This window comes from Leucopleurus acutus (assembly GCF_964270905.1).
Source record: "Leucopleurus acutus genome assembly, chromosome: X".
Taxonomy (NCBI): domain Eukaryota; kingdom Metazoa; phylum Chordata; class Mammalia; order Artiodactyla; family Delphinidae; genus Leucopleurus; species Leucopleurus acutus.
This window is the reverse complement of record NC_139148.1, coordinates 33310338-33330644: the sequence shown is the minus strand read 5'-3', so window position 1 is coordinate 33330644 and position 20307 is coordinate 33310338. Positions and strand designations below refer to the sequence as shown.

Here is a 20307-nt window from a genome sequence, read left to right as displayed (position 1 = left end):
AAGTTCAGCCACATGTTGTTCTAATCTAGCATATGGGCCTGTGCCCCTGCGGCTATTTGCTGGGCCCCCACCTTCCCTGAAGGCCACTACTTCATGTCAGCACGTTCACATCCAGGCCTTAAAGCTCACCGTCCTGCTAGACCTCCTTACCGAGTTTCCATCTGTGGGCAAAGAATACCTCTGACTTACCCCCTGGTGAGCCATCCAGCAGGGAAAGACTTTCTAGAATCCTGTCAACCCAGGCTGGGCAAGAGGAAATGTTTTAAAGCAATTATTAGCCATAATAGAACATCTTCTACTAGCAAGAGCCTGAGTCTCTCACCCGTAGCAGGACATTTTGTTCCTGCAGCCTGATAATGATCTCCCTGTGCACCATCTAGCTTAGATCATAATTGTTATGTTTCCCCTTGTAACTCCTCAAAGATAAACTTTGAGTATTAAGAAAAGTATTTATTTGTTGTTGTATACACATGTCACAAACCCCTAAGGAGAAACTTTAGGCAATTGGGATGAAAAAATAAATCACAGTTGATAGAATCAGGGATTGGGTTTTAACTATCGTTGAATCTTTTGGGACCCAGCACAATGCCTGGCTAACCCCTAGCCCATAATAGTTTCTTACATTTTTTTCACAACTGTGATTGCTATTGAAATCTGGTATAATAAACACACAATATCAGGTCATCAGATGACTATCAAACAAGGATATTCACCTTGGCATGTCTGTGGGTAACCTGTGTGTTATGGTTAGAAATGTGACTTTTTTTTTTTTTTTTTGCGGTACGCGGGCCTCTCACTGTTGTGGCCTCTCCCGTCGCGGAGCACAGGCTCCGGCTGCGCAGGCTCAGCGGCCATGGCTCACGGGCCCAGCCGCTCCGCGGCATGTGGGATCTTCCCGGACCGGGGCACGAACCCGTGTCCCCTGCATCAGCAGGCGGACTCTCAACCACTGCACCACCAGGGAAGCCCAGAAATGTGACATTTTGAAGGCGCATCTTAGTAGCCCCGACGCCTCTGTTCAGAGCAGCTGTCGGCTTCCTGAGCTCTACAGCTCAGAGCCGGCGGAGGCGTGGAGCAGGACGCTTCCTTGGGCAGAAGGAGGGGTTCAGAGAAGGCCGTCTTGTCCCCTTTTCAGCTCTTGCTTGGCCTCCTTGCTTCTCTGACATTCCTCTTCCCCGTGTGTTTTGGAAGCTCCTGTTATATAGTCCCCTTCTAGGAGGGAAGGTTCTAGTGTCAGGCACTGAGACAAGTGCTTCCTATGAGCTCCCTTAGTTACTCCTTATGACTGTTATTTGCATGTCAGATGAAAGAGTGTCTCCAAGAGGTGAGCAGCCGCTCACATTGGAAGTCTGATTCCTTTCAGGTTTATCTGCTTTTAAATTGTGCTTCTTGAGGACCTTAAAGCATCTAAGGTTCAAAGTGACGTGTCTCTAATGGTGGGATTTCTGGCACTTTCCTAACACCCCTCACTTCACCCTTTTACAAGTAAACAGGTACCTTGTCCACCTATGTGGAAGGTTCTCCTCAATGGTGACAGTGATAATTTCACATGCCTGTTATTAGCCAATATTTCTCATTATTTCTAAGAAGTATAGAGAGAAGGGAAATTATCTATTGAAAAACAAACAAAACCTGGCATTTGATCATGTTGTACCTACTGATGTTCTTATCAGACAACCAAGAAGAAAGATGCAGGAGTCACCCATGCTGTGTGACCTTGGGCAAGTTCCTTGATCTTTTGGTGCCTCAATTTCCTCATCTGTGAAATGGGGATAATAATGCCTACCTCATGGGGTTGTTGTGAGGATTAAATAAACTAATATATGTAAAATGCCTAGAACCATGCCTGACATGTATAAGGTTTATGTATGTGCAAAGAACAATAATAATAATAACTTATTATTAATAATAATAACTTAAGTTATTATTATTATTAGGATCACCAAGGAATCACAGTGAACTTGCCTTTTGCTCAGGAAAGGTCTCCACCCAGATAGAAAAAGCAGAGAAAGTTCTAGCGCCCCCTGCAGGCCCAAGTTGCCAATGAGTGCTTGGACTTCCCTCTCAAATGATTTTCCTCACAGGAAATTCCTTCATTCTCCCAACAGGGAGGCAATGCAGGTCCCCCTTGGAACAAAGGAAGGAAGAGTTGGGCCCTGTGTTCTGAGCATCCCCCATCCTCTGTTCTACATTCCAACGAGAAAAATAAATCTGAACTTCCCAGGAATTGGGGACTTCCATTTTTCTGGTCTCAAACCGCTCTTCCAAAACAGCGTAAAGCTCAGGAAATTCTATTCTTTGAGAATTCAAGTAGTAAAACTGGTCTAATGGCTGTCCCTTGGAGTCTCTGTATCTTGGGCAGAATGGGTACTCAACAAATGCCCGTGATGCCCCCTCTTTGATCATTACACCCATCACGGCCCAGTTGTTGCTAGGCCTACAATGATCATCTTTGCTGTTTCTGATTTTTTTTCCCCCTTTAAGTGTTATCCTAAAAGGCCTACCCCCAGGCTCACATTTTCCAGAAGGAGACCACAAGATCCAATACACAGTGTATGACAGAGCTGAGAACAAGGGCATTTGCAAATTTCGAGTTAAAGTAAGAGGTAAGATGACTGGTTCTTGGCTTTTTTCTCTCTTTATAAGAACAAAGGGAAACAGAGCCTTAAGCAAGAACCCTCTGTGAGTGGCCACTGCCAGAGGGAGACTAGCCAGCTCTGGATTCGCCTCTGATCATGAGGCTAGGGGAAGGGTGCTATCTTAATGCCTGAATTTCACAATTCCGATCCGGATGAGGTCCAGTGCTGGCAGATTGAAGGAGTCCGAGAGAGCAGTGAGTTTGTCTCACGTGAGCCCACAGCTGGCTGTCCCAGAAGAGTATTATTCAATAACTTTTCCACCCCTGGGTTTCGGTGACCAGCTAAAGCCTGTAAGTCCTTCTACTGATATGAAGGAGGTTAGGAGAACCCCCCCCCGCCCCAGCTGGGGTCACCAGGAGACCATGTTCTTGGTGTTCTAGAACTCTTGGTCTACCTGAAAAAAAAGGTTTATTTTATGCCTCAATGGGCAGTTACTTAACTAACCATCCTTCCTCCTTATTCTTCTCCTTATTCTTCTCATCTAGAACACAGGGGGCTAAATCAGTTCATCTCAGTGGTCTTGTTAGTATGAACAATGACCATCCCAAGGCCCACCCACTGGCCAGAGAGCTATGCCTGCCCCCATGCCTGCCCCCTCGCTCGTTTTCTGGTGCTTCTGAACCCTCCCCTTCCCTGGTTACTTCGTGGCGGGGAGCTCAGCACTGAGCCCCCTCTGGGCTTGTGTCCCACACAGTCAGACGCTGCGGCAAACTCAACGCCCCAGAGAATGGCTACATGAAGTGCTCCAGCGACGGCGATAATTACGGGGCCACCTGTGAATTCTCCTGCATCGGAGGCTACGAGCTCCAGGGGAGCCCTGCCCGAGTGTGTCAGTCCAACCTGGCCTGGTCTGGCACAGAGCCCACCTGTGCAGGTACGAGGGCAGCCCTCTCTCCAGCCAGCAGCAGACCCTGAAGACCCTTTGGCCCAGATTTCCAGTACAGGGAGGAGGGAGGGCTTCGCTCTGTATACCGTGAAAGGTTCGGTGCCAGCCCTCTTCATCGGATGGGTGAAAACAGTCCTCGGATCCCCGGGCAGCCCACCTCACCTGCCCTCCTCCTGTGCCTCTGCCTATCTTCTGATTTCTCGCTCATGTCCTGTAAGGAGGAAGCTGGAGGTGGGAGCCCAGAGCCCATTATGAATCAGCGGCACTATGAATCAGCACAGTCTGTACCCTTGTTCCTCCCTTCTACAAATGTAAGGATCTTTTTTACAAAGCCAGTACACTGCTGCGCACAGATGATAGAATGCCTGCTTTGCAGCACTGGCTGGAAAGTCCCGCAGACCTTGGGCATTTGGAATCTTTCCTCCTAATGTCAAAGGAGGAGGATAATACTTTGCCCACTCCTGGAGTGGTTGTAAGTATTAAATGAGGTCATCTATTCAACAGTGGAATTGAGCGGGGCCCGGCACAGGGTCAACTCTCAATACCTGTCAGTTATTACTGAGGAACACAGATTGGGCTGGGTAGTGATCATACTGTGAAATTTGGGCTGGCCAGAAAATTCCAGACATGTCTTTTATTTCTATACTTCACTGTTTTCTCGTTTCCTGGTACGTTCTCATCTTTATGCTTTCCCTTTAATCCCAGCCACTCAGAGTTAGCTGAGAGACAGAGACAGAGAGACACAGACACGTCCTCAGCTAAATGCCTGAGGCTCTTCAATTTCATACATCAAAGTACAAAGAACATCCCTCTTTCCTTCCCTGTCTCATTTCCTGAGGCAGGAGAGGAATGCCCACCCCCCAGGCCTAGCAAACATACCCACATCCTCATCCCCAGAACCTGTGAATATATTAGGTTACGTAGCAGAAGGCACTTTGAAGATGTAATTAAGTTAAGGATTTTGAGATGGGGAGAAGAGCGTGGATTATCCAGGTGGGCTCAATGCAATCACAAGCGTCCTTATAAGAGGGAGGCAGACGGGCTCTCAGAGTCAGAGAAAACGACGAGGGGAGCAGAGGTCGGAGAGGAGAGAGGCTGGAAGATGCTGTGCTGCTGGCTTTGAAGGTGGGGGAAAGGCTACGAGCCAACAACCTCGCCTTTACCCCAGTGAAACCCGTCCCAAACTTCGGACCGCCAGGATTGTAAGAGAATGTGTGTTTGTTAAGCCACGGGGTTTGTGGTGACCAGTGATAGCAGCGAGAGGAAACTAACACGCTTCCCCACTCCCCAACCCAGTGCTCCTTGGGGCCACCTCCCGAATAAACTAATATTTCTAGTTGAATCTTTATCTCAGGGTTTACTTCTTACACATATGGTTCTGTGTCTCATCACAGGCCGTGTTGAGCCAGAACCAGTAGAGAGTTTCTGACCTGTCTGGCCATTTCTGATTACAGCCATGAACGTCAATGTCGGCGTCAGAACAGCCGCTGCGCTTCTGGATCAGTTTTATGAGAAAAGAAGACTGCTCATCGTGTCCACGCCCACAGCCCGAAACCTCCTCTACCGGCTGCAGCTGGGAATGCTGCAGGTGAGTCCTTGCAGCAGGGCCAAGGCGGGAGGGAGACCTCTGCACAGGAAGGGCCCAGTCATTTCATTAAAAGCAAAGGCCAGATTCAGTGCCTCATCCATTTCCTGGGAGCTTCAGGAACCGGCACTGCAGAACTCCCCCCCCCCGCCCCCCCCCCCGTTCATTTCTGGCTCTGGGGCATAACCTAATTAACATTGACTCCCCAGAGCTAACTCAATCATTTTCCAACTAATGAGGTTTGGTGGTCTTCACTAATAAGCCTAATTGACATGCTGTCCAGGTTCAGCCAAAGAGCAAATTGTCTTTGCTGAACCCGCCCAGGATATGCCTGCGAGGGAGGCTGAACCCGTCCAGGATATGCCTGCGAGGGAGGCGATCAAGCAGTTGTTGGCCCTAAAGGCTGGCTCCAGGGAGGAGAGGGGGTCTGTCTAGGAGCCCTCAGGCCCCACATCCTGCTGCAGGGAGCTTCCCCAGCTCTCGCAGAGCTCCTCAGAGAGGGGTAACCATCCTTTAGAGAAGCGGTTCTCCAGGTGTGCTCTGTGAACCAGCAGCGTCAGTATGACCTGGGAGCTTGTTAGAAATGCAAATTCTCGATCCCCATCCCAGACCTGCTGGATCAGAAACTACATTTTAACAAGACCTTCAGGTGATTCCTAAGAACTTCAAAGTTTGATGGGGGGCGCTTTGCTAGGGAATGTGCCCTTTTTAGCTGTGTAAGTTTTGTAGCTACAGAATGAGGCAACCAGTGTCTTTTGGGGAAAAAACCAAACAAGCTAGAAACTGAAAGGATTGAATTAGAACTTGTTTGATTTCTGTCCTGAAGCGTGTTGTCAATAAGAGTGGCCAGTCTGATTGAATGCTAAAGAGGTAGGATGTTATGCTGGGTCATGGACACGGTGCTGCACATTTGGGGAGGAATGTTTCATTCATGTATTACAGTGAATAGAACTAGGTTTTTAGAACAATCTTGGTTTAATCAAAGGCTACAATTTAACTTCTCGTTTCAGCATTAAGACAATGCATAATGATAAAACTTTGTTTATTCTCCCCACGTACTTGGACTTCCCATGAACTCTGAAGAGCCATATAAAACATTTTGGGCTCCTTTGATAGGAACCCAATTCATCTCGTCTTTAACCCCAATCCCTGCCACCTGACCTCCACCTTGTGTCGCCTCATCCCGGCTAGGGAGTTGCTCTTTGGTTAGCACAAGCCCGCACCACTCCATTGTGTGGGAAATTGGCCTTGCAGGCTCTATTTCACAACCATACGTTTCCTGACCTTTTCTTTCCCTCTCTCCTTTTTTTTTTTCTTTTGGCTGCATTGGAAATTCGTTGCTGCATGCGGGCTTTTCTCTAGTTGTGGTGAGGAGGGGCTACTCTTTGTTGCAGTGCGCAGGCTTCTCACTGTGGTAGCTTCTCTTCTTGCGGAACACAGGCTTTAGGCACGCAGGCTTCAGTAGTTGCAGCATGCAGGCTCAGTAGTTGCGGCACGCGGGCCCTAGAGCATGTGGGCTTCAGTAGTTGCAGTGCGTGGGCTCAGTAGTTGTGGTGCGTGGGCTCTAGGGCACACGGGCTTCAGCAGTTGTGGCTCGAGGGCTCTAGAGTGCAGGCTTACTAGTTGTGGTGCACAGGCTTAGTTGCTCTGCGGCATGTGGGATCTTCCTGGCCCAGGGATCTAACCTGTGTCGCCTGCAATGGCAGGCGGATTCCCAACCACTCTGCCACCAGGGAAGTCCCCTGACCTCTTCTTAGTTCCATGGAAAAATGAAAAAGCCAGACAACTTGCTTTTCCTCTGTTTGGCAAACTATGGCTTTTGTAAGTAAAATTTTATTGAAGCACAGCCGAGGCTCATGCGTTTATGCATTCTGTATGGCTGCTTTAGCACCACAAAGGCACTGCTGAGTAGTTAGGACAGAGACCATCCAGCCCCATGAAACCTAAAACCTTTACTATCTGGCCCTTTACAGAAAATGTTGGCTTACCCCTGCCCTAGTCTGTCCTATTCCTTCAGGTACTTGCTAAATTACTAATCAACTAGTTGGATAAGATATTTGCTACCAAGGTGTTTATATATGACCCCCTCAACATATTTACATTGGCATTTTAAGCAGAGCCTTCAAGGAAAGGTTTGATTGGCTTATGTGATTCAGTTAGAATAATAAAAATGTATATTTCTACCTTTTCTAACTTGTCTACCAATTCTGTCACCCCAGAGATATTTCAGTGGAACTGTAATAAAAACTTGGTGTTCTAATAATTCAGCAGTTTAAATTTTCTTTTCCCATTTAGTCATATTCATCTTAAATTACTTTTTTGTTCCCTTACTGCCATTGGCATTCCCGATGAGATTTTCTGGCATATGGTTGAGTGGGTCACGTTCCCGAGGCTCTTGCGAAGAGCCAGCTCTGGGGGCTGGAACTTTTTTTTTTTTTTTTTTTTTTTGCGGTACGCGGGCCTATCACTGTTGCGGCCTCTCCCGTTGCGGAGCACAGGCTCCGGACGCACAGGCCCAGCGGCCATGGCTCACGGGCCCAGCCGCTCCGCGGCATGTGGGATCTTCCCGGACCGGGGCACGAACCCATGTCCCCTGCATCGGCAGGCGGACTCTCAACCACTGCACCACCAGGGAAGCCCCATTTTCTTTCTTTTAAAATTGAGGTATGATGGACATATAACATTAGTTTCAGATGTACAACATAACGATTCAATACTTGTATATATTGCAAAACGATCACCACAGTAGTCCATTTAACACCCATCACCATACCTAGTGGCGAAAATTTTTTTTCTCATGATGAGAACTTTCAGGATCCACTCCCCTAGCTACTTTCAAACATACAGTACAGTATTATTAACTAGAGTCACCAAGCTGTATATTGCGTCCCCATAATTTTTTCATTTTATCACTGTAAATTGTACCTTTTGACCCTCTTCACCCATTTTTGCCCAACCCCCAGCCCCCACCTCAGGAGAACACCAATCTGTTCTCTGTATCCATGAGCTCAGTGTTTTTCTTTTTTTATTTTAAGATTCTACACGTAAGAGAGATCATATGATATTTACCTTTTCCTCTTTTACTTCACTTAACATAATGCCCTCAAGGTCCATCCATGTTGCAGATGGCAAGATTTCACTCTTCTGTGGCTAAATAATGTTCCATTCTACCTATCACATGTTCCTCGTCCATTCATCCATCAGTGGACATTGAGGTTGTTTGCATAGCTTGGCTATTGTAAATAATGCTGCAGAGAACATGGGGATGCTCATATCTTTTCAAGTTAGTGTTTTTCTTTGGATAAATACCCAGCAGTGGAATTGCTGGATCATATGGTAGTTGTATTTTTAATTTTCTGAGCACCCTCCATACTGTTCTCCATAGTGTCTGCACCAATTTACATTCCCACCAACAGCACACAAGCTCCATCCATGTAGAGCAGCAGTGCTGTTATGTGTCTTTTTGACGATGGCCATCCTAATAGGCATGAGGTGATAACTCATGATTTTGATTTGCATTTTTCTAATGACTAGTGATATTGAGCATCTTTTCATGTATCTGTTGGCCTTTCATATATCTTCTTTGGAGAAATGTCTATTAAGGTCTTTTGCCCATTTTTAAATTAGAGTATGTATTTATTTGCTATTGAGTTGTATGAGTTCTTTAGATATTTTGGATATTAACCCCTTATCAGATACATGGTTTGCAGGTTTTTTTCCCCATTTTGTAGGTTGTCTTTTCACGTGTTGATAGTTTCTTTTACTGTGCAGAAGCTTCTTAGTTTGATGTAATCCCACTTGTTTTCTTCATTTTGTTGCTAGTGCTTAAGGTGTCATTTCCAAAAATCATTGCCAAGACCTATATCAAGGAGCTCTTTTTCCTGTTTTTTCATCTAGGAATTTCATGGTTTCAGATCTTACATTTAAGTCTCTAATCCACTTCAAGTTCCTTTTTATAAGTAGTATAAGATAGGGGCTTTTTTTCATTTTTTTACATGTAAATATCCAGTTTTTTCAGCACCAATTATTAAAGAGACTGTCTTTTCTCCATTGAATATTCCTGGCTCTTTTGTCAAATATTAGTTGACTGTGTATGCTTGGGTTTATTTCTTGGCTCTCAGTTCTGTTCCATTTGATTTTTTTGTTTGTTTTTAGGCCAGTACCATACTGTTTGAATTACCATAGCTTTATAGTATAGCTTGAAATTAGAAAGTGTGAGGCCTCCTGCTTTGTTCTATTCTCTAAGGATGGCTAGGTTATTTAGGGGTCTTTTGTGGTTCTCTACAAACTTTAGGATTGTTCTTTTTTTCCCTACTTATGTAAAAATGCCATTAGAATCTTTTGGCTTTTCACCACTGAGTATGATGTAAACTGTGGGAGGTACCTTCTTTGTCTACCAGAGTTTTTTTTAGTCATGAACAGAAGTTCTATTTTGTCAAATACTTTTTCTCCATATATTGAGATGATTTTTTTCATTCTATTAATCTGATGTATCACATTGATTTGTGTATGTTGAGCCATCATTGCATCCTAAGTATAATTCCGCTTGGTCATGCTGAATTATCCTTTTAATATGCTGTTGAATTCAGTTTGCTAGTATTTTGAGAGTTTTTGCTTCTATATTAATCAGGGTTATGGATCTGTATTTTTCTGATAGTGTCCTTTTCTGACATTGGTGTCAAGGTAATGCTGACCTCATAAAATGGGTTTGGAAGTGTTTCCTCCTTTTCTATTTTTTTGGCAGAGTTTGAGGATTAGTGTTAATTCTTCTTTAAATGTTTGGCAAAATTCACTAGTGAAGCTATCTGGTCCTGGGCTTTTCTTCACTGGGAGATTTTTGATTACTTATTTAATCACTTTACTAGTAATTGGTCTATTTAGACTTTCTATTCCTTCATGATTCACTCTTGATAGTTTGTATGTTTCTAAGAATTTTTCCACTTCTTCTAGGTTGTCCAGTTTACTGGTGTAGAGCTCTTCACAATAGCTTCTTATAAACTTTGTGTTTCTGTTGTATCAGTTGTAATGTCTTCTTTGTCATGTATAATTTTGTTGATTTGAGTTCTTTTTTCCTTGGTTAGTCTAGCTAAAGGATTGTCAAATTTGTTTATCTTTTCAAAGAACCAACTCTTAGTTTGGTTAACGTTTTCTATTGTTTTTCTGTTCTCAATTTCATTTATTTCTTCTCTAATCATTATTTCCTTCCTCTTGCTAATAACTTTGGGCTCAGTTTCTTTTTCTAGCTCCTTAAGGCATAGTTAGGTTGTTTATTTGGGAAATTTCTTGCTTTTTAATGTTTTTATTGTTGTGCACTTCCCTCTTATAATTACTTTTGCTGCATCCCATAAGTTTTGGTATGTTGTTTCTCCACTTTTTGTCTCAAGATACTTTATTGCCCCTTTAATTTCTTTGATCCATATGTTATTCAGGAGAATGTTGTTTAATTTCCATGTATTCGTGAATTTCCAGTTTCCTCTTGTTACTGATTTCTAGTTTCATACCAATGTGGTCAGAGAAGATACTTGGTATGATTTCAGTCTTCTTGAATTTTCTAAGAATTATTTTGTGACCTAACATATGGTCTATCCTAGAAAATGTTTTGTGTGCACTTGAGAAGAATGTGTTTACTGCTGATGTTGGATAGGATATTCTGTGATTATATTTGGTCTATAGTGTTGTTCAAATTTGCTCTTACCTTATTGATTTCTCTGTCTGGATGATCTATCCATCGTTGAAAGTAGGGTGTTAAAGTCCCCAACTATTACTGTATTGCTGTTTACTTCTCCTTTTATTTAGCTCTGTTAGTTTTTGCTTCATGTATTGATATTTCAGTTTTCCAATGTTGGGCACATCAATAATTATAATCTTTATAACTTCGTGATATATTGATCCCTTTATCATTATAAAATCACCTTCTTTGTCTTCTTTTACCGTTTTAAAAATTAAAGCCTATTTTGTCTGATTTAACTACCCCTGACTTTTTAGTTATTTGCTTAAAATATTTTTCCATCCATTTACTCTGCCTCTGTGTGTCTTGAAGGCTAAAGTCATTCCTGTAGGCAGCATATCATTGAATCTTTTTTTAAAAAAATCCATTTAGCTATTCTGTTTCTCGTTTGGAGAACTGAATCTGTTTACATTTAAAGTAATTATTGGTAAATAAGGATTTAGGCCATTTTGTTAATTGTTTTCTGATTGTTTTCTAGATCCATTTTTCCTTCTTACCCTGCTTTCTTTTATTGTGTTTTGATGTTGTGAGGTACTAGTATGCTTGGCTTTATCATATTCTTTGTAATTCAGATGTATCACTTGTTACCATGAGGCTTACATTCTAGAAAATCTTAAAATTAAAACACACTATTTTAAAGTAATACCACCTTAACTTCAATAAAGTCTTAAGCTTTATACTTTAACTTCTCCTCCCTTCACATTTTAGGTTATTGATGTTACAATTTTTAATATTGTGTACCTAATAAATTACTGTAGTTTTAGTTATTTTTACCATTTTTTTTTTTACTAAGTTACCTTTTAAAAATTTTTTTATTTTATATTGGAATAAAGTTGATTAAAAATGTTGTCCTAGTTTCAGGTGTACAGCAAAGTAATTCAGTTATACATGTTTCTATTCATTTGCAAATTCTTTTCCCATTTATGTTATTATAGAATATTGAGCAGAGTTTCCTGTGCTATACAGTAGGTCCTTGTTGGTTATCTACTTTAAATATATCAGTGTGTACCTGTCAATCCCAAACTTCTACTCTATCCCTCCCCCCTACTGTTCCTCCCTGGTAACCATAAGTTCATTCTCTAAGTCTGTGAGTCTATATCTGTTTGGTAAATAAGTTCATTTGTATCATTTTTTTTTAGATCCCGTATGTTAGCAATATCATATGATATGTCTTTCTCTGACTTACTTTACTTAGTATGATAATCTCCAGGTCCCTCCATGTTAGTGCAAATGGCATTATTTCTTTCTTTTTAATGGCTGAGTAATATTACATTGTATATATGTACCTCATCTTCTTAATCCATTCATCTGTCGATGGACATTTAGGTTCCTTCCATGTCTTGGCTATTGTAAACAGAGCTGCAATGAACATTGGGGTGCATGTATCCTTTTGAACCATGTTTTTCTCCAGTTATATGCCCAGGAGTGGGATTGCGGGATCATATGGTAGCTCTGTTTTTAGGGGTTTTTTGCCTTATAAATTTATTTATTTATTTATTTATTTATGGCTGTGTTGGGTCTTCGTTGCTCTGTGCGGGCTTTCTCTAGTTGTGGTGAGCGGGGGCTATTCTTTGTTGCGGTGCACGGGCTTCTCATTGTTGTGGCTTCTCTTGTTGCAGAGCACAGGCTCTGGGCATGAGGGCTTCAGTAGTTGTGGCATGTAGGCTCACTATTTGTGGCTCGCAGGCTCTAGAGTGCAGGCTCAGTAGTTGTGGTGCACAGGCTTAGTTGCTCCGCAGCATGTGGGATCTTCCTGGGCCAGGGCTCAAACCCGTGTCCCCTGCATTGACAGGCGGATTCTTAACCACTGTGCCACCAGGGAAGCCCCTACTTTTAGTTTTCTAAGGAACCTCCATACTTTAATTTCTCCATAGTGGCTGTACCAATTTTACATTCCCACCCACAGTGTAGGAGGGTTTCCTTTTCTCCACACCCTCTCCAGCATTTATTGTTTGTAAACTTTTTGATAATGGCTATTCTGACTGGTGTGAGGTGATATCTCATTGTAGTTTTGATTTGCATTTCTCTAATAGTTAGTGATGTTGAGCATCTTTTCATATGCTTCTTGGCCATCTGTATGGCTTCTTTGGGGAAATGTCTATTTAGGTCTGTCTTCTGCCCATTTTTTGATTGGGTTGTTTGTTTAATATTGAGCCGCACGAACTGTTCATAAATTTTGGAGATTAATCCCTTGCAGGTTGCATTGCTTGCAAATGTTTTCTCCAATTCTGTGGGTTGTCTTTTTGTTTATTGTTTCCTTTGCTGTGCAAAAGCTTTTGAATTTAACTAGGTTCCATTTGTTTATTTTTATTTCTATTACTGTGGGAGACAGATAGAAAAAAATATTGCTGCAATTTATGTCAGAGTGTTCTTCCTGTTTTCCTGTAAGAGTTTTATGGTATCTGGTCTTACATTTAGGTCTTTAGTCCTTTTTAATTTTATTTTTGTGTATGGTATTAGATAATGTTCTAATTTCATTTTTTTTTACATGTACCTGTCCAGTTTTCCCAGCACCATTTATTGAACAGACTATCTTTTCTCCATTGTATACTCTTGCCTCCTTTGTCATCTATTAATTGACCATAGGTGCATGGGTTTATTTCTGGGCTTTCTATACTGTTCGATTTATCTATATGTCTGTTTTTGTGCCAGTACCATACTATTTTGATGACTGTAGCCTTGTAGTATATAGTCTGAAATTAGGGAGCCTGATTCCTCCAGCTCCATTTTTCTTTCTCAAGATTGCTTTCGCTATTCAGGGTCTTTTGTGTCTCCACACAAATTTTAAGATTTTTTTTGGTTCTAATTCTGTGAAAAATGCCATTGGTAATTTGATAGGGATTGCACTGAATCTGTAGATTGCTTTCGTTAGTATAGTAAAATTTTTTTGAATTATTGCTTTCTTTATTTTTGGCTGCATTGGGCTTTCATTGCTGCCCGCGGGCTTTCTCTAGTTGCGGTGAGCTGAGGCTACTCTTCATTGCGGTGCATGGGCTTCTCATTGCGGTGGCTTCTCTTGTTGCGGAGCACAGGCTCTAGGCACGCGGGCTTCAGTAGTTGTGGCACACAACTCGAACCCATTGTGGTTAGTTGCTCTGTGGCATGTGGGATCTTCCTGGACCAGGGCTCGAACCCGTGTCCCCTGCACTGGCAGGTGGATTCTTAACCAGTGCGCCACCAGGGAAGCCCTAGTATAGTAATTTTGACAATATTATTTTTTCCAATCCAAGTACATGGTACATCTTTCCAACTGTTTGTGTCATCTTTAATTTCTTCCATCAGCATCTTATAGTTTCCAGAGTACAGGTCTTCTGCCTCCTTAGGTAGGTTTATTCCTAGGTATTTTATTCTTCTTGATGTAATGATAAGTGGGATTGTTGCTTTAATTTCTCTTTCTGATATTTCATTGTTAGTGTATAGAAATGCAACAGACTTCTGTGTATTAATTTTGTATCCTGCAACTTTACTGAATTCATTGATGAGCTCTAGTAGTTTTCTGGTAGAATCTTTAGGATTCTCTCTCTATATATATCATGTCATCTACAAACAGTGACAGTCTTCTTTTCCAGTTTGGATTGTTTTTATTTTTCTTCTCTTATTGCTGTGACTAGGACTTCCAAGTCTTTTTTTTCTTTTTTTTTTTTTTTTTTTGCGGTACGTGGGCCTCTCACTGTTGTGGCCTCTCCCGTTGCGGAGCACAGGCTCCGGATGCGCAGGCTCAGTGGCCATGGCTCACAGGCCCAGCAGCTCTGCGGCATGTGGGATCTTCCCGGACCGGGGCACAAACCCTTGTCCCCTGCATCGGCAGGCGGACTCCCAACCACTGCGCCACCAGGGAAGCCCCCAAGTCTATTTCGAATAAAAGTGGCAAGAGTGTGGGCATCCTTGTCTTGTTCCTGATCTTAGAGGAAATGCTTTCAGCTTTTCATCATTGAGTATGATGTTAGCTATAGGTTTGTCATATATGGCCTTTATTATGTTGAGGTAGTTTCCCTCTATGGCCCACTTTCTGGAGAGTTTTTATCATAAATGGTGTTGAATTTTGTCAGAAGCTTTTCCTGCATCTATTGAGATGATCTTATGATTTTTAATTCTTCAAATTGTTGATGTGGTGTATCACACTGATTGATTTGCAGATATTGAAAAATCCTTGCATACCTGGGATAAATCCCACTTGATCATTGTGCATGATCCTTTTAATGTATTGCTGGATTTGGTTTGCTAGTATTTTATTGAGGATTTTTGTGTCTATGTTCATCAGTGATATTGGTCTGTTATTTTGTGTGTGTGTGTGTTATCTTTGTCTATTTTTGTCTAGTTTTGGTATCAGTGTGATGGTGGCCTCATAGAATGAGTTTGGGAGTGTTCCTACTTCTGCAGTTTTTTGGGAATAGTTTCAGAAGGATAGGTGTTAACTCTGCTCTAAATGTTTGATAAATTCTTCTGTGAAGCCAGCTGGTCCTACACTTTGGTTGTTGGGAGTTTTTAAATCACAGTTAAAATTTCATTACTTGTGGTTGGTCTCTTCATATTTTCTGTTTCTTCCTGATTCAGTCTTGGGAGGTTGTACCTTTCTAAATATTTGTCCGTTTCTTCCAGGTTGTCCATTTTATTGGCATATAGTTGCTTGTAGTAGTCTCTTAGGATCCTTTGTATTTCTGTGGGGTCCATTGTAACTTCTTTTTCATTTCTGATTGTATTGATTTGGGCCCTCTCCCTTTTTTACATGATGAGTCTGGCTAAAGGCTTATCAATTTTGTTTGTCTTTTCAAAGAACCAGTTTTTAGTTTCATTGAACTTTTCTTCATCTCTGTTTCATTTATTTCTGCTCTGATTTTTTCTTTCCTTCTGCTAACTTTGGGTTTTGTTTGTTCTTTCTCTGTAGTGGCTTTAGATGTAAGCTTAGGTTGTTTATTTGAGATGTTTCTTCTTTCCTGAGGTAAGATTGTATTGCTATAAACTTCCCTCTTAGAACTGCTTTTGCTGAGTCCTATAGGTTTTGGATCATGGTGCTTTCGTGTGTCTCTAGGTGTTTTTTCATTTCCTCTTTGATTTCTTCAGTGATCCATTGGTTGTTTAGTAGCATATTGTTTAGCCTCCATGTGTTTGTTTTTTTATAGTATTTCCTCACATTGTGGTTAGAAAATATGCTTGTTGTCCATTGTTGTCAGTATGTTGTCAATTTTCTTTAAATTTACCGAGGCTTGCTTTGTGGCCCAGCATGTGATCAATCCTGGAGATTGTTCCATGTGCACTTGAGAAGAACATGTATTCTGCTGCTTTTGTATGGAATGCTCTATAAATATCAATAAAGTCCATCTGGTCTAATATGTCATTTAAGGCCTGTGTACCTTATTGGTTTTCTGTCTGGATGATCTGTCCATTGGTGAAAATGGTATGTTAAAGTCCCCCATGATTATTGTTACTGTCAATTTCTCCTTTTATGACTGTTAGTATTTGCCTTATATATGAGGTGCTCCTATGTTGGGTGCATATATATTTATAATTCTTGTATCTTTTTCTTGGATTGATCCCTTGATCATTATGTAGTGTCCTTCTTTGTCTCTTGTAACAGTCTTTATTTTAAAGTGTATTTTGTTTGATATGAGTATTGCTACTCCAGCTTTCTTTTGATTTGCATTTGCATGGAATACCTTTTTCCATCCTCTCACTTTCAGTCTGTATGTGTCCCTAGATCTGAAGGGGGTCTCTTGTAGACAGCATATATGCGGGTCTTGGTTTTGGATCCATTCAACTAGTCTGTCTTTTGGTTGGAGCATTTAATCTCTTTATGTATAAGGTAATTATTGATATGTATGTTCCTTATTGCCATTTTCTTAATTGTTTTGGATTTGTTTTTGTGGGTCTTTTTTCTTCTCTTCTTCTTTTGTTCTATTCTCTTGTGATCTGTAGATTTTCAGTTTGTGGTTCCCACGAAGTTTTGATACAGCAGTCTATATATAAACAAGGTTGTTTTAAGTTGCTCCTCTTAATTTCAAATGCATTTCCAGTATCCTGCATTTGTGCTCTCCTCTTCTCACAATTGCTGGTTTTGATATATTTGTGTGTATGATTTCCTACCTTTACTGTATGCTTGCCTTTACCAGTGAGCTTTTCCATTTGTAGTTTTCTTGTTTCTAATTGTGGGCTTCTCTTTTCTGCCTAGAGAAGTTCCTTTAGCATTTGTTGCAAACCTGGTCTGGTGGTGCTGAATTCTCGTAGCTTTTGCTTGTTTGTAAAGCTTTTGATTTCTCCAAATCTGAATGAGATCCATGCTGGGTAGAGTAATCTTGGTTGTAGGTTCTTCCCTTTCAGCACTTTAAATATATCACGCCACTCCCTTCTGGCCTGCAGAGTTTCTGTTGAAAAATCAGCTGATAACCTTATGGGGATTCCCTTGTATGTTATTTGTTGCTCTTCCCTTGTTGCTTTTAATGTTCTTTCTTTGTCTTTACTTTTTGTCAATTTGATTACTGTGTGTCTTGGCATGTTCCTCCTTGGGTTTATCCTGCCTGGGACTCTCTTCACTTCCTGGACTTGGGTGACTGTTTCCTTTCCCATGTTAGGGAAGTTTTCAGCTATTATCTCCTTTCTTTTTTTTTTAAGAGGATGTTGGGGGTAGGAGTTTATTAATTAATTTATTTTTGCTGTGTTGGGTCTTCGTTTCTGTGCGAGGGCTTTCTCTAGTTGTGGCAAGCGGGGGCCACTCTTCATCGTGGTGCACAGGCCTCACTATCGCGGCCTCTTGTTGCAGAGCACAGGATCCAGACGCACAGGCTCAGTAGTTGTGGCTCACGGGTCTAGTTGCTCCGCGGCATGTGGGATCCTCCCAGACCAGGGCTTGAACCCGTGTCCCCTGCATTAGCAGGCAGATTGTCAACCACTGCACCACCAGGGAAGCCCCAGCTATTATCTCTTTAAATATTTTTCTCAGGTCCTTTCTCTCTCTCTTCTCCTTCGGGGACTTCAATGATGCTAATGTTGGAGGATTTAATGTTGTTTGGCCTGAGGTGTCCCAGCACTGGAGCCTACAGCCTCTTGTGTGGGGCCAGGTCTTGATGAGAAAATGGCGTCCTCCATGAGGGCTCACGCCAATGAGTACATCCCAGAACTACTGCTACCAGTGTCTTTGTCCTCGCAGTGAGCCACAGCCGCCCCCTCCCGCCCCCGCCTCTGCAGGAGACCCTGCAATACTAGCAGGTACATCTGGCCCAGTCTCTTATGAGGTCACTGCTTTTTCCCCTGTGTCCTGGTGAGCATGAGACCTCATGTGTGCCCTCCAAGAGTGGAGTTTGTTTCCCCCCAGTCCTGTGGAATCCCTGTGATCAAACCCCACTGGCCTTCAAATCTAGATTCTCTGGGGGCTCCTCCTCCCATTGTCAGACCCCCCAGCTGGGAGCCTGACGTGGGACTCAGAACTTTCACTCCTGTGGGAGAACTTCTGTTGTATAATTATTTTCCAGTTTGTGGTTCACCCATCCAGTGGGTATAGGATTTCATTGTGCCCCTCCTACCATCTTGTGGCTTTTTCTTTGTCTTTGGATGTAGGGTATCTTTTTGGGTAGGTTCCAGTGTTTGTTTGTTTTTTTAATTTATTTTTGCTGCGTTTGGTCTTCGTTGCTGCGTGTGGGCTTTCTCTAGTTGCAGGCGGGGGTTACTCTTCCCTGCGGTGCGCAGGCTTCTCATTGTGGTGGCTTCTCGTTGTGGAGCACAGGCTTTAGTAGTTGCGGCATGTGGGCTCAGTAGTTGCAGCTCATGGGCTCTAGAGCACAGGCTCAGTAGTTGTGGCACACGGTCTTAGTTGCTCTGTGGCATGTGGGATCTTCCCGGACCAGGGCTTGAACCCCTGTCCCCTGCATTGGCAGGCAGATTCTTAACCACTGCGCCACCAGCGAAGTCCCTCCAGCATATTTTTTGTTGATGGTTGTTCAGTAGTTAGTTAGTTGAGAATTTGGTGTTTTTGTAAGAAGGGGTGAGCTCATGTTCCCCTACTCTGCCATCTTGTCTCCATTGACCATGTTTGTTTTATAACTTTTAAACTAGAACTGTAAGTGAATTACATACCACTATTACCATATTACAGAATCCGAGTTTCACTATATTTTCCATAGCAGTGAGTTTTACACTGCCTTATGTTTTTATGATGTTAATTATCATCCTTTTATATTTAGCCCTCAGTATCTGCAGGGAACTGGTTGCAAGACTTGCTGGGGACACCAAAATCTGTGGATGCTCATGTCCCATTGTCAGCCCTCTGTATCTGTGGGTTCCACATCCAAGGATCCTCCAGTTGTACACATAGTACATGGTCCACGGTTGGTTGAATTTGTGGATGCAGAACCCGTGGATATGGAGGGCTGACTGTACTTCCACTCCAAGAACTTCCTATAATGTTTCTCGTAAAGCATGTCTAGTGATGATGAATTTTCTCAGCTTTCGTTATTTAGGGAAAGTATTTATCCCTCCTTTATTTCTGAAGGGGAGCTTCACTGGGTGTAGAATTTCTCGGTTGACAGTTTTCCCCCCAATATTTTTTTTTAAGATTTTTTTTTCATGTGCACCATTTTTAAAGTCTTTATTGAATTTGTTACAATATTGCTTCTGTTTTATGTTTTGGTTTTATGGCTGTGAGGTATGCAGAATCTTAGCTCCCCAACCAGGGATCGAACCCACACCCCCTGCATTGGAAGGCAAAGTCTTAACCACTGGACTGCCAGGGAAGTCCCCCTCCCCCCGCCCCGAGTATTTTGAATATGTCCTACCATTCTCCTCTAGTCTGAAAAATTTCCATTACGAAATCCACTGATAGTCTTATGGAGATTCCCTTGTATGTAACTTCTCTCTTTTCTCTTGCTGCTTTTAGAATTCTTTGACTTTGACTTTTGAAAATTTAATTATAATACGTCCTGGTGTAGCCTTATTTGGGTTCACCCTATTTGGGATCCTTTGGGCCTTTTGAATCTGGATGTCTAGTTCTCTCCCCAGGTTTGGGAAGTTTTCAGCCATTATTGACTTAAATACACTTTTTGTCCCTTTTCTCCTTCTGGAATTCCAAAAATTCGAATATTTTTCTTTGTGTACCATAAGTCCCTTAGGCTCCCTTCCATCTTTTTTCATTATTTTTCCTTTTTGTTCCTCTGACTGGATAATTTCAAATGGCCTGTTTTCCAGGATTTGATTCTTCTGCATGGTTGAGTCTGCTTTTGAAGCTCTTTTTTTCTTCTTAATTTATTTCAGGCTGCGTTGGGTCTTTGTTGCTGTGCGCAGACTTTCTCTAGCTGTGGCGAGTGGGGGCTACTCTTTGATGTGGTGCGTGGGCTTCTCATCGCGGTGGCTTCTTTGTTGGGGAGCACGGGCTGTAGGTGCGCGGGCTTCAGTAGTTGTGGCACATGGGCTTCAGTAGTTGTGGCTCGTGGGCTCTAGAGCACAGGCTCAGTAGTTGTGGCTCATGGGCTTAGTTGCTCCATGG

At 42.3% G+C, this 20307-nt stretch overlaps 1 protein-coding gene across 4 annotated transcripts in view; it reads left to right on the top strand.

The window, feature by feature from the left end:
* Positions 1-20307, top strand: part of SRPX (sushi repeat containing protein X-linked) — a gene marked incomplete at both ends in the record, with an annotated part of 99420 nt that overhangs the window by 64596 nt on the left and 14517 nt on the right. For all 4 annotated transcript variants that reach the window (XM_082864759.1, XM_082864760.1, XM_082864758.1 and 1 more), the window contains 3 exons: positions 2485-2606; positions 3334-3513; positions 4980-5113. In XM_082864759.1, the coding sequence (XP_082720885.1) occupies positions 2485-2606; positions 3334-3513; positions 4980-5113 (436 nt within the window). The remainder of the gene's footprint in view (positions 1-2484; positions 2607-3333; positions 3514-4979; positions 5114-20307) is intronic.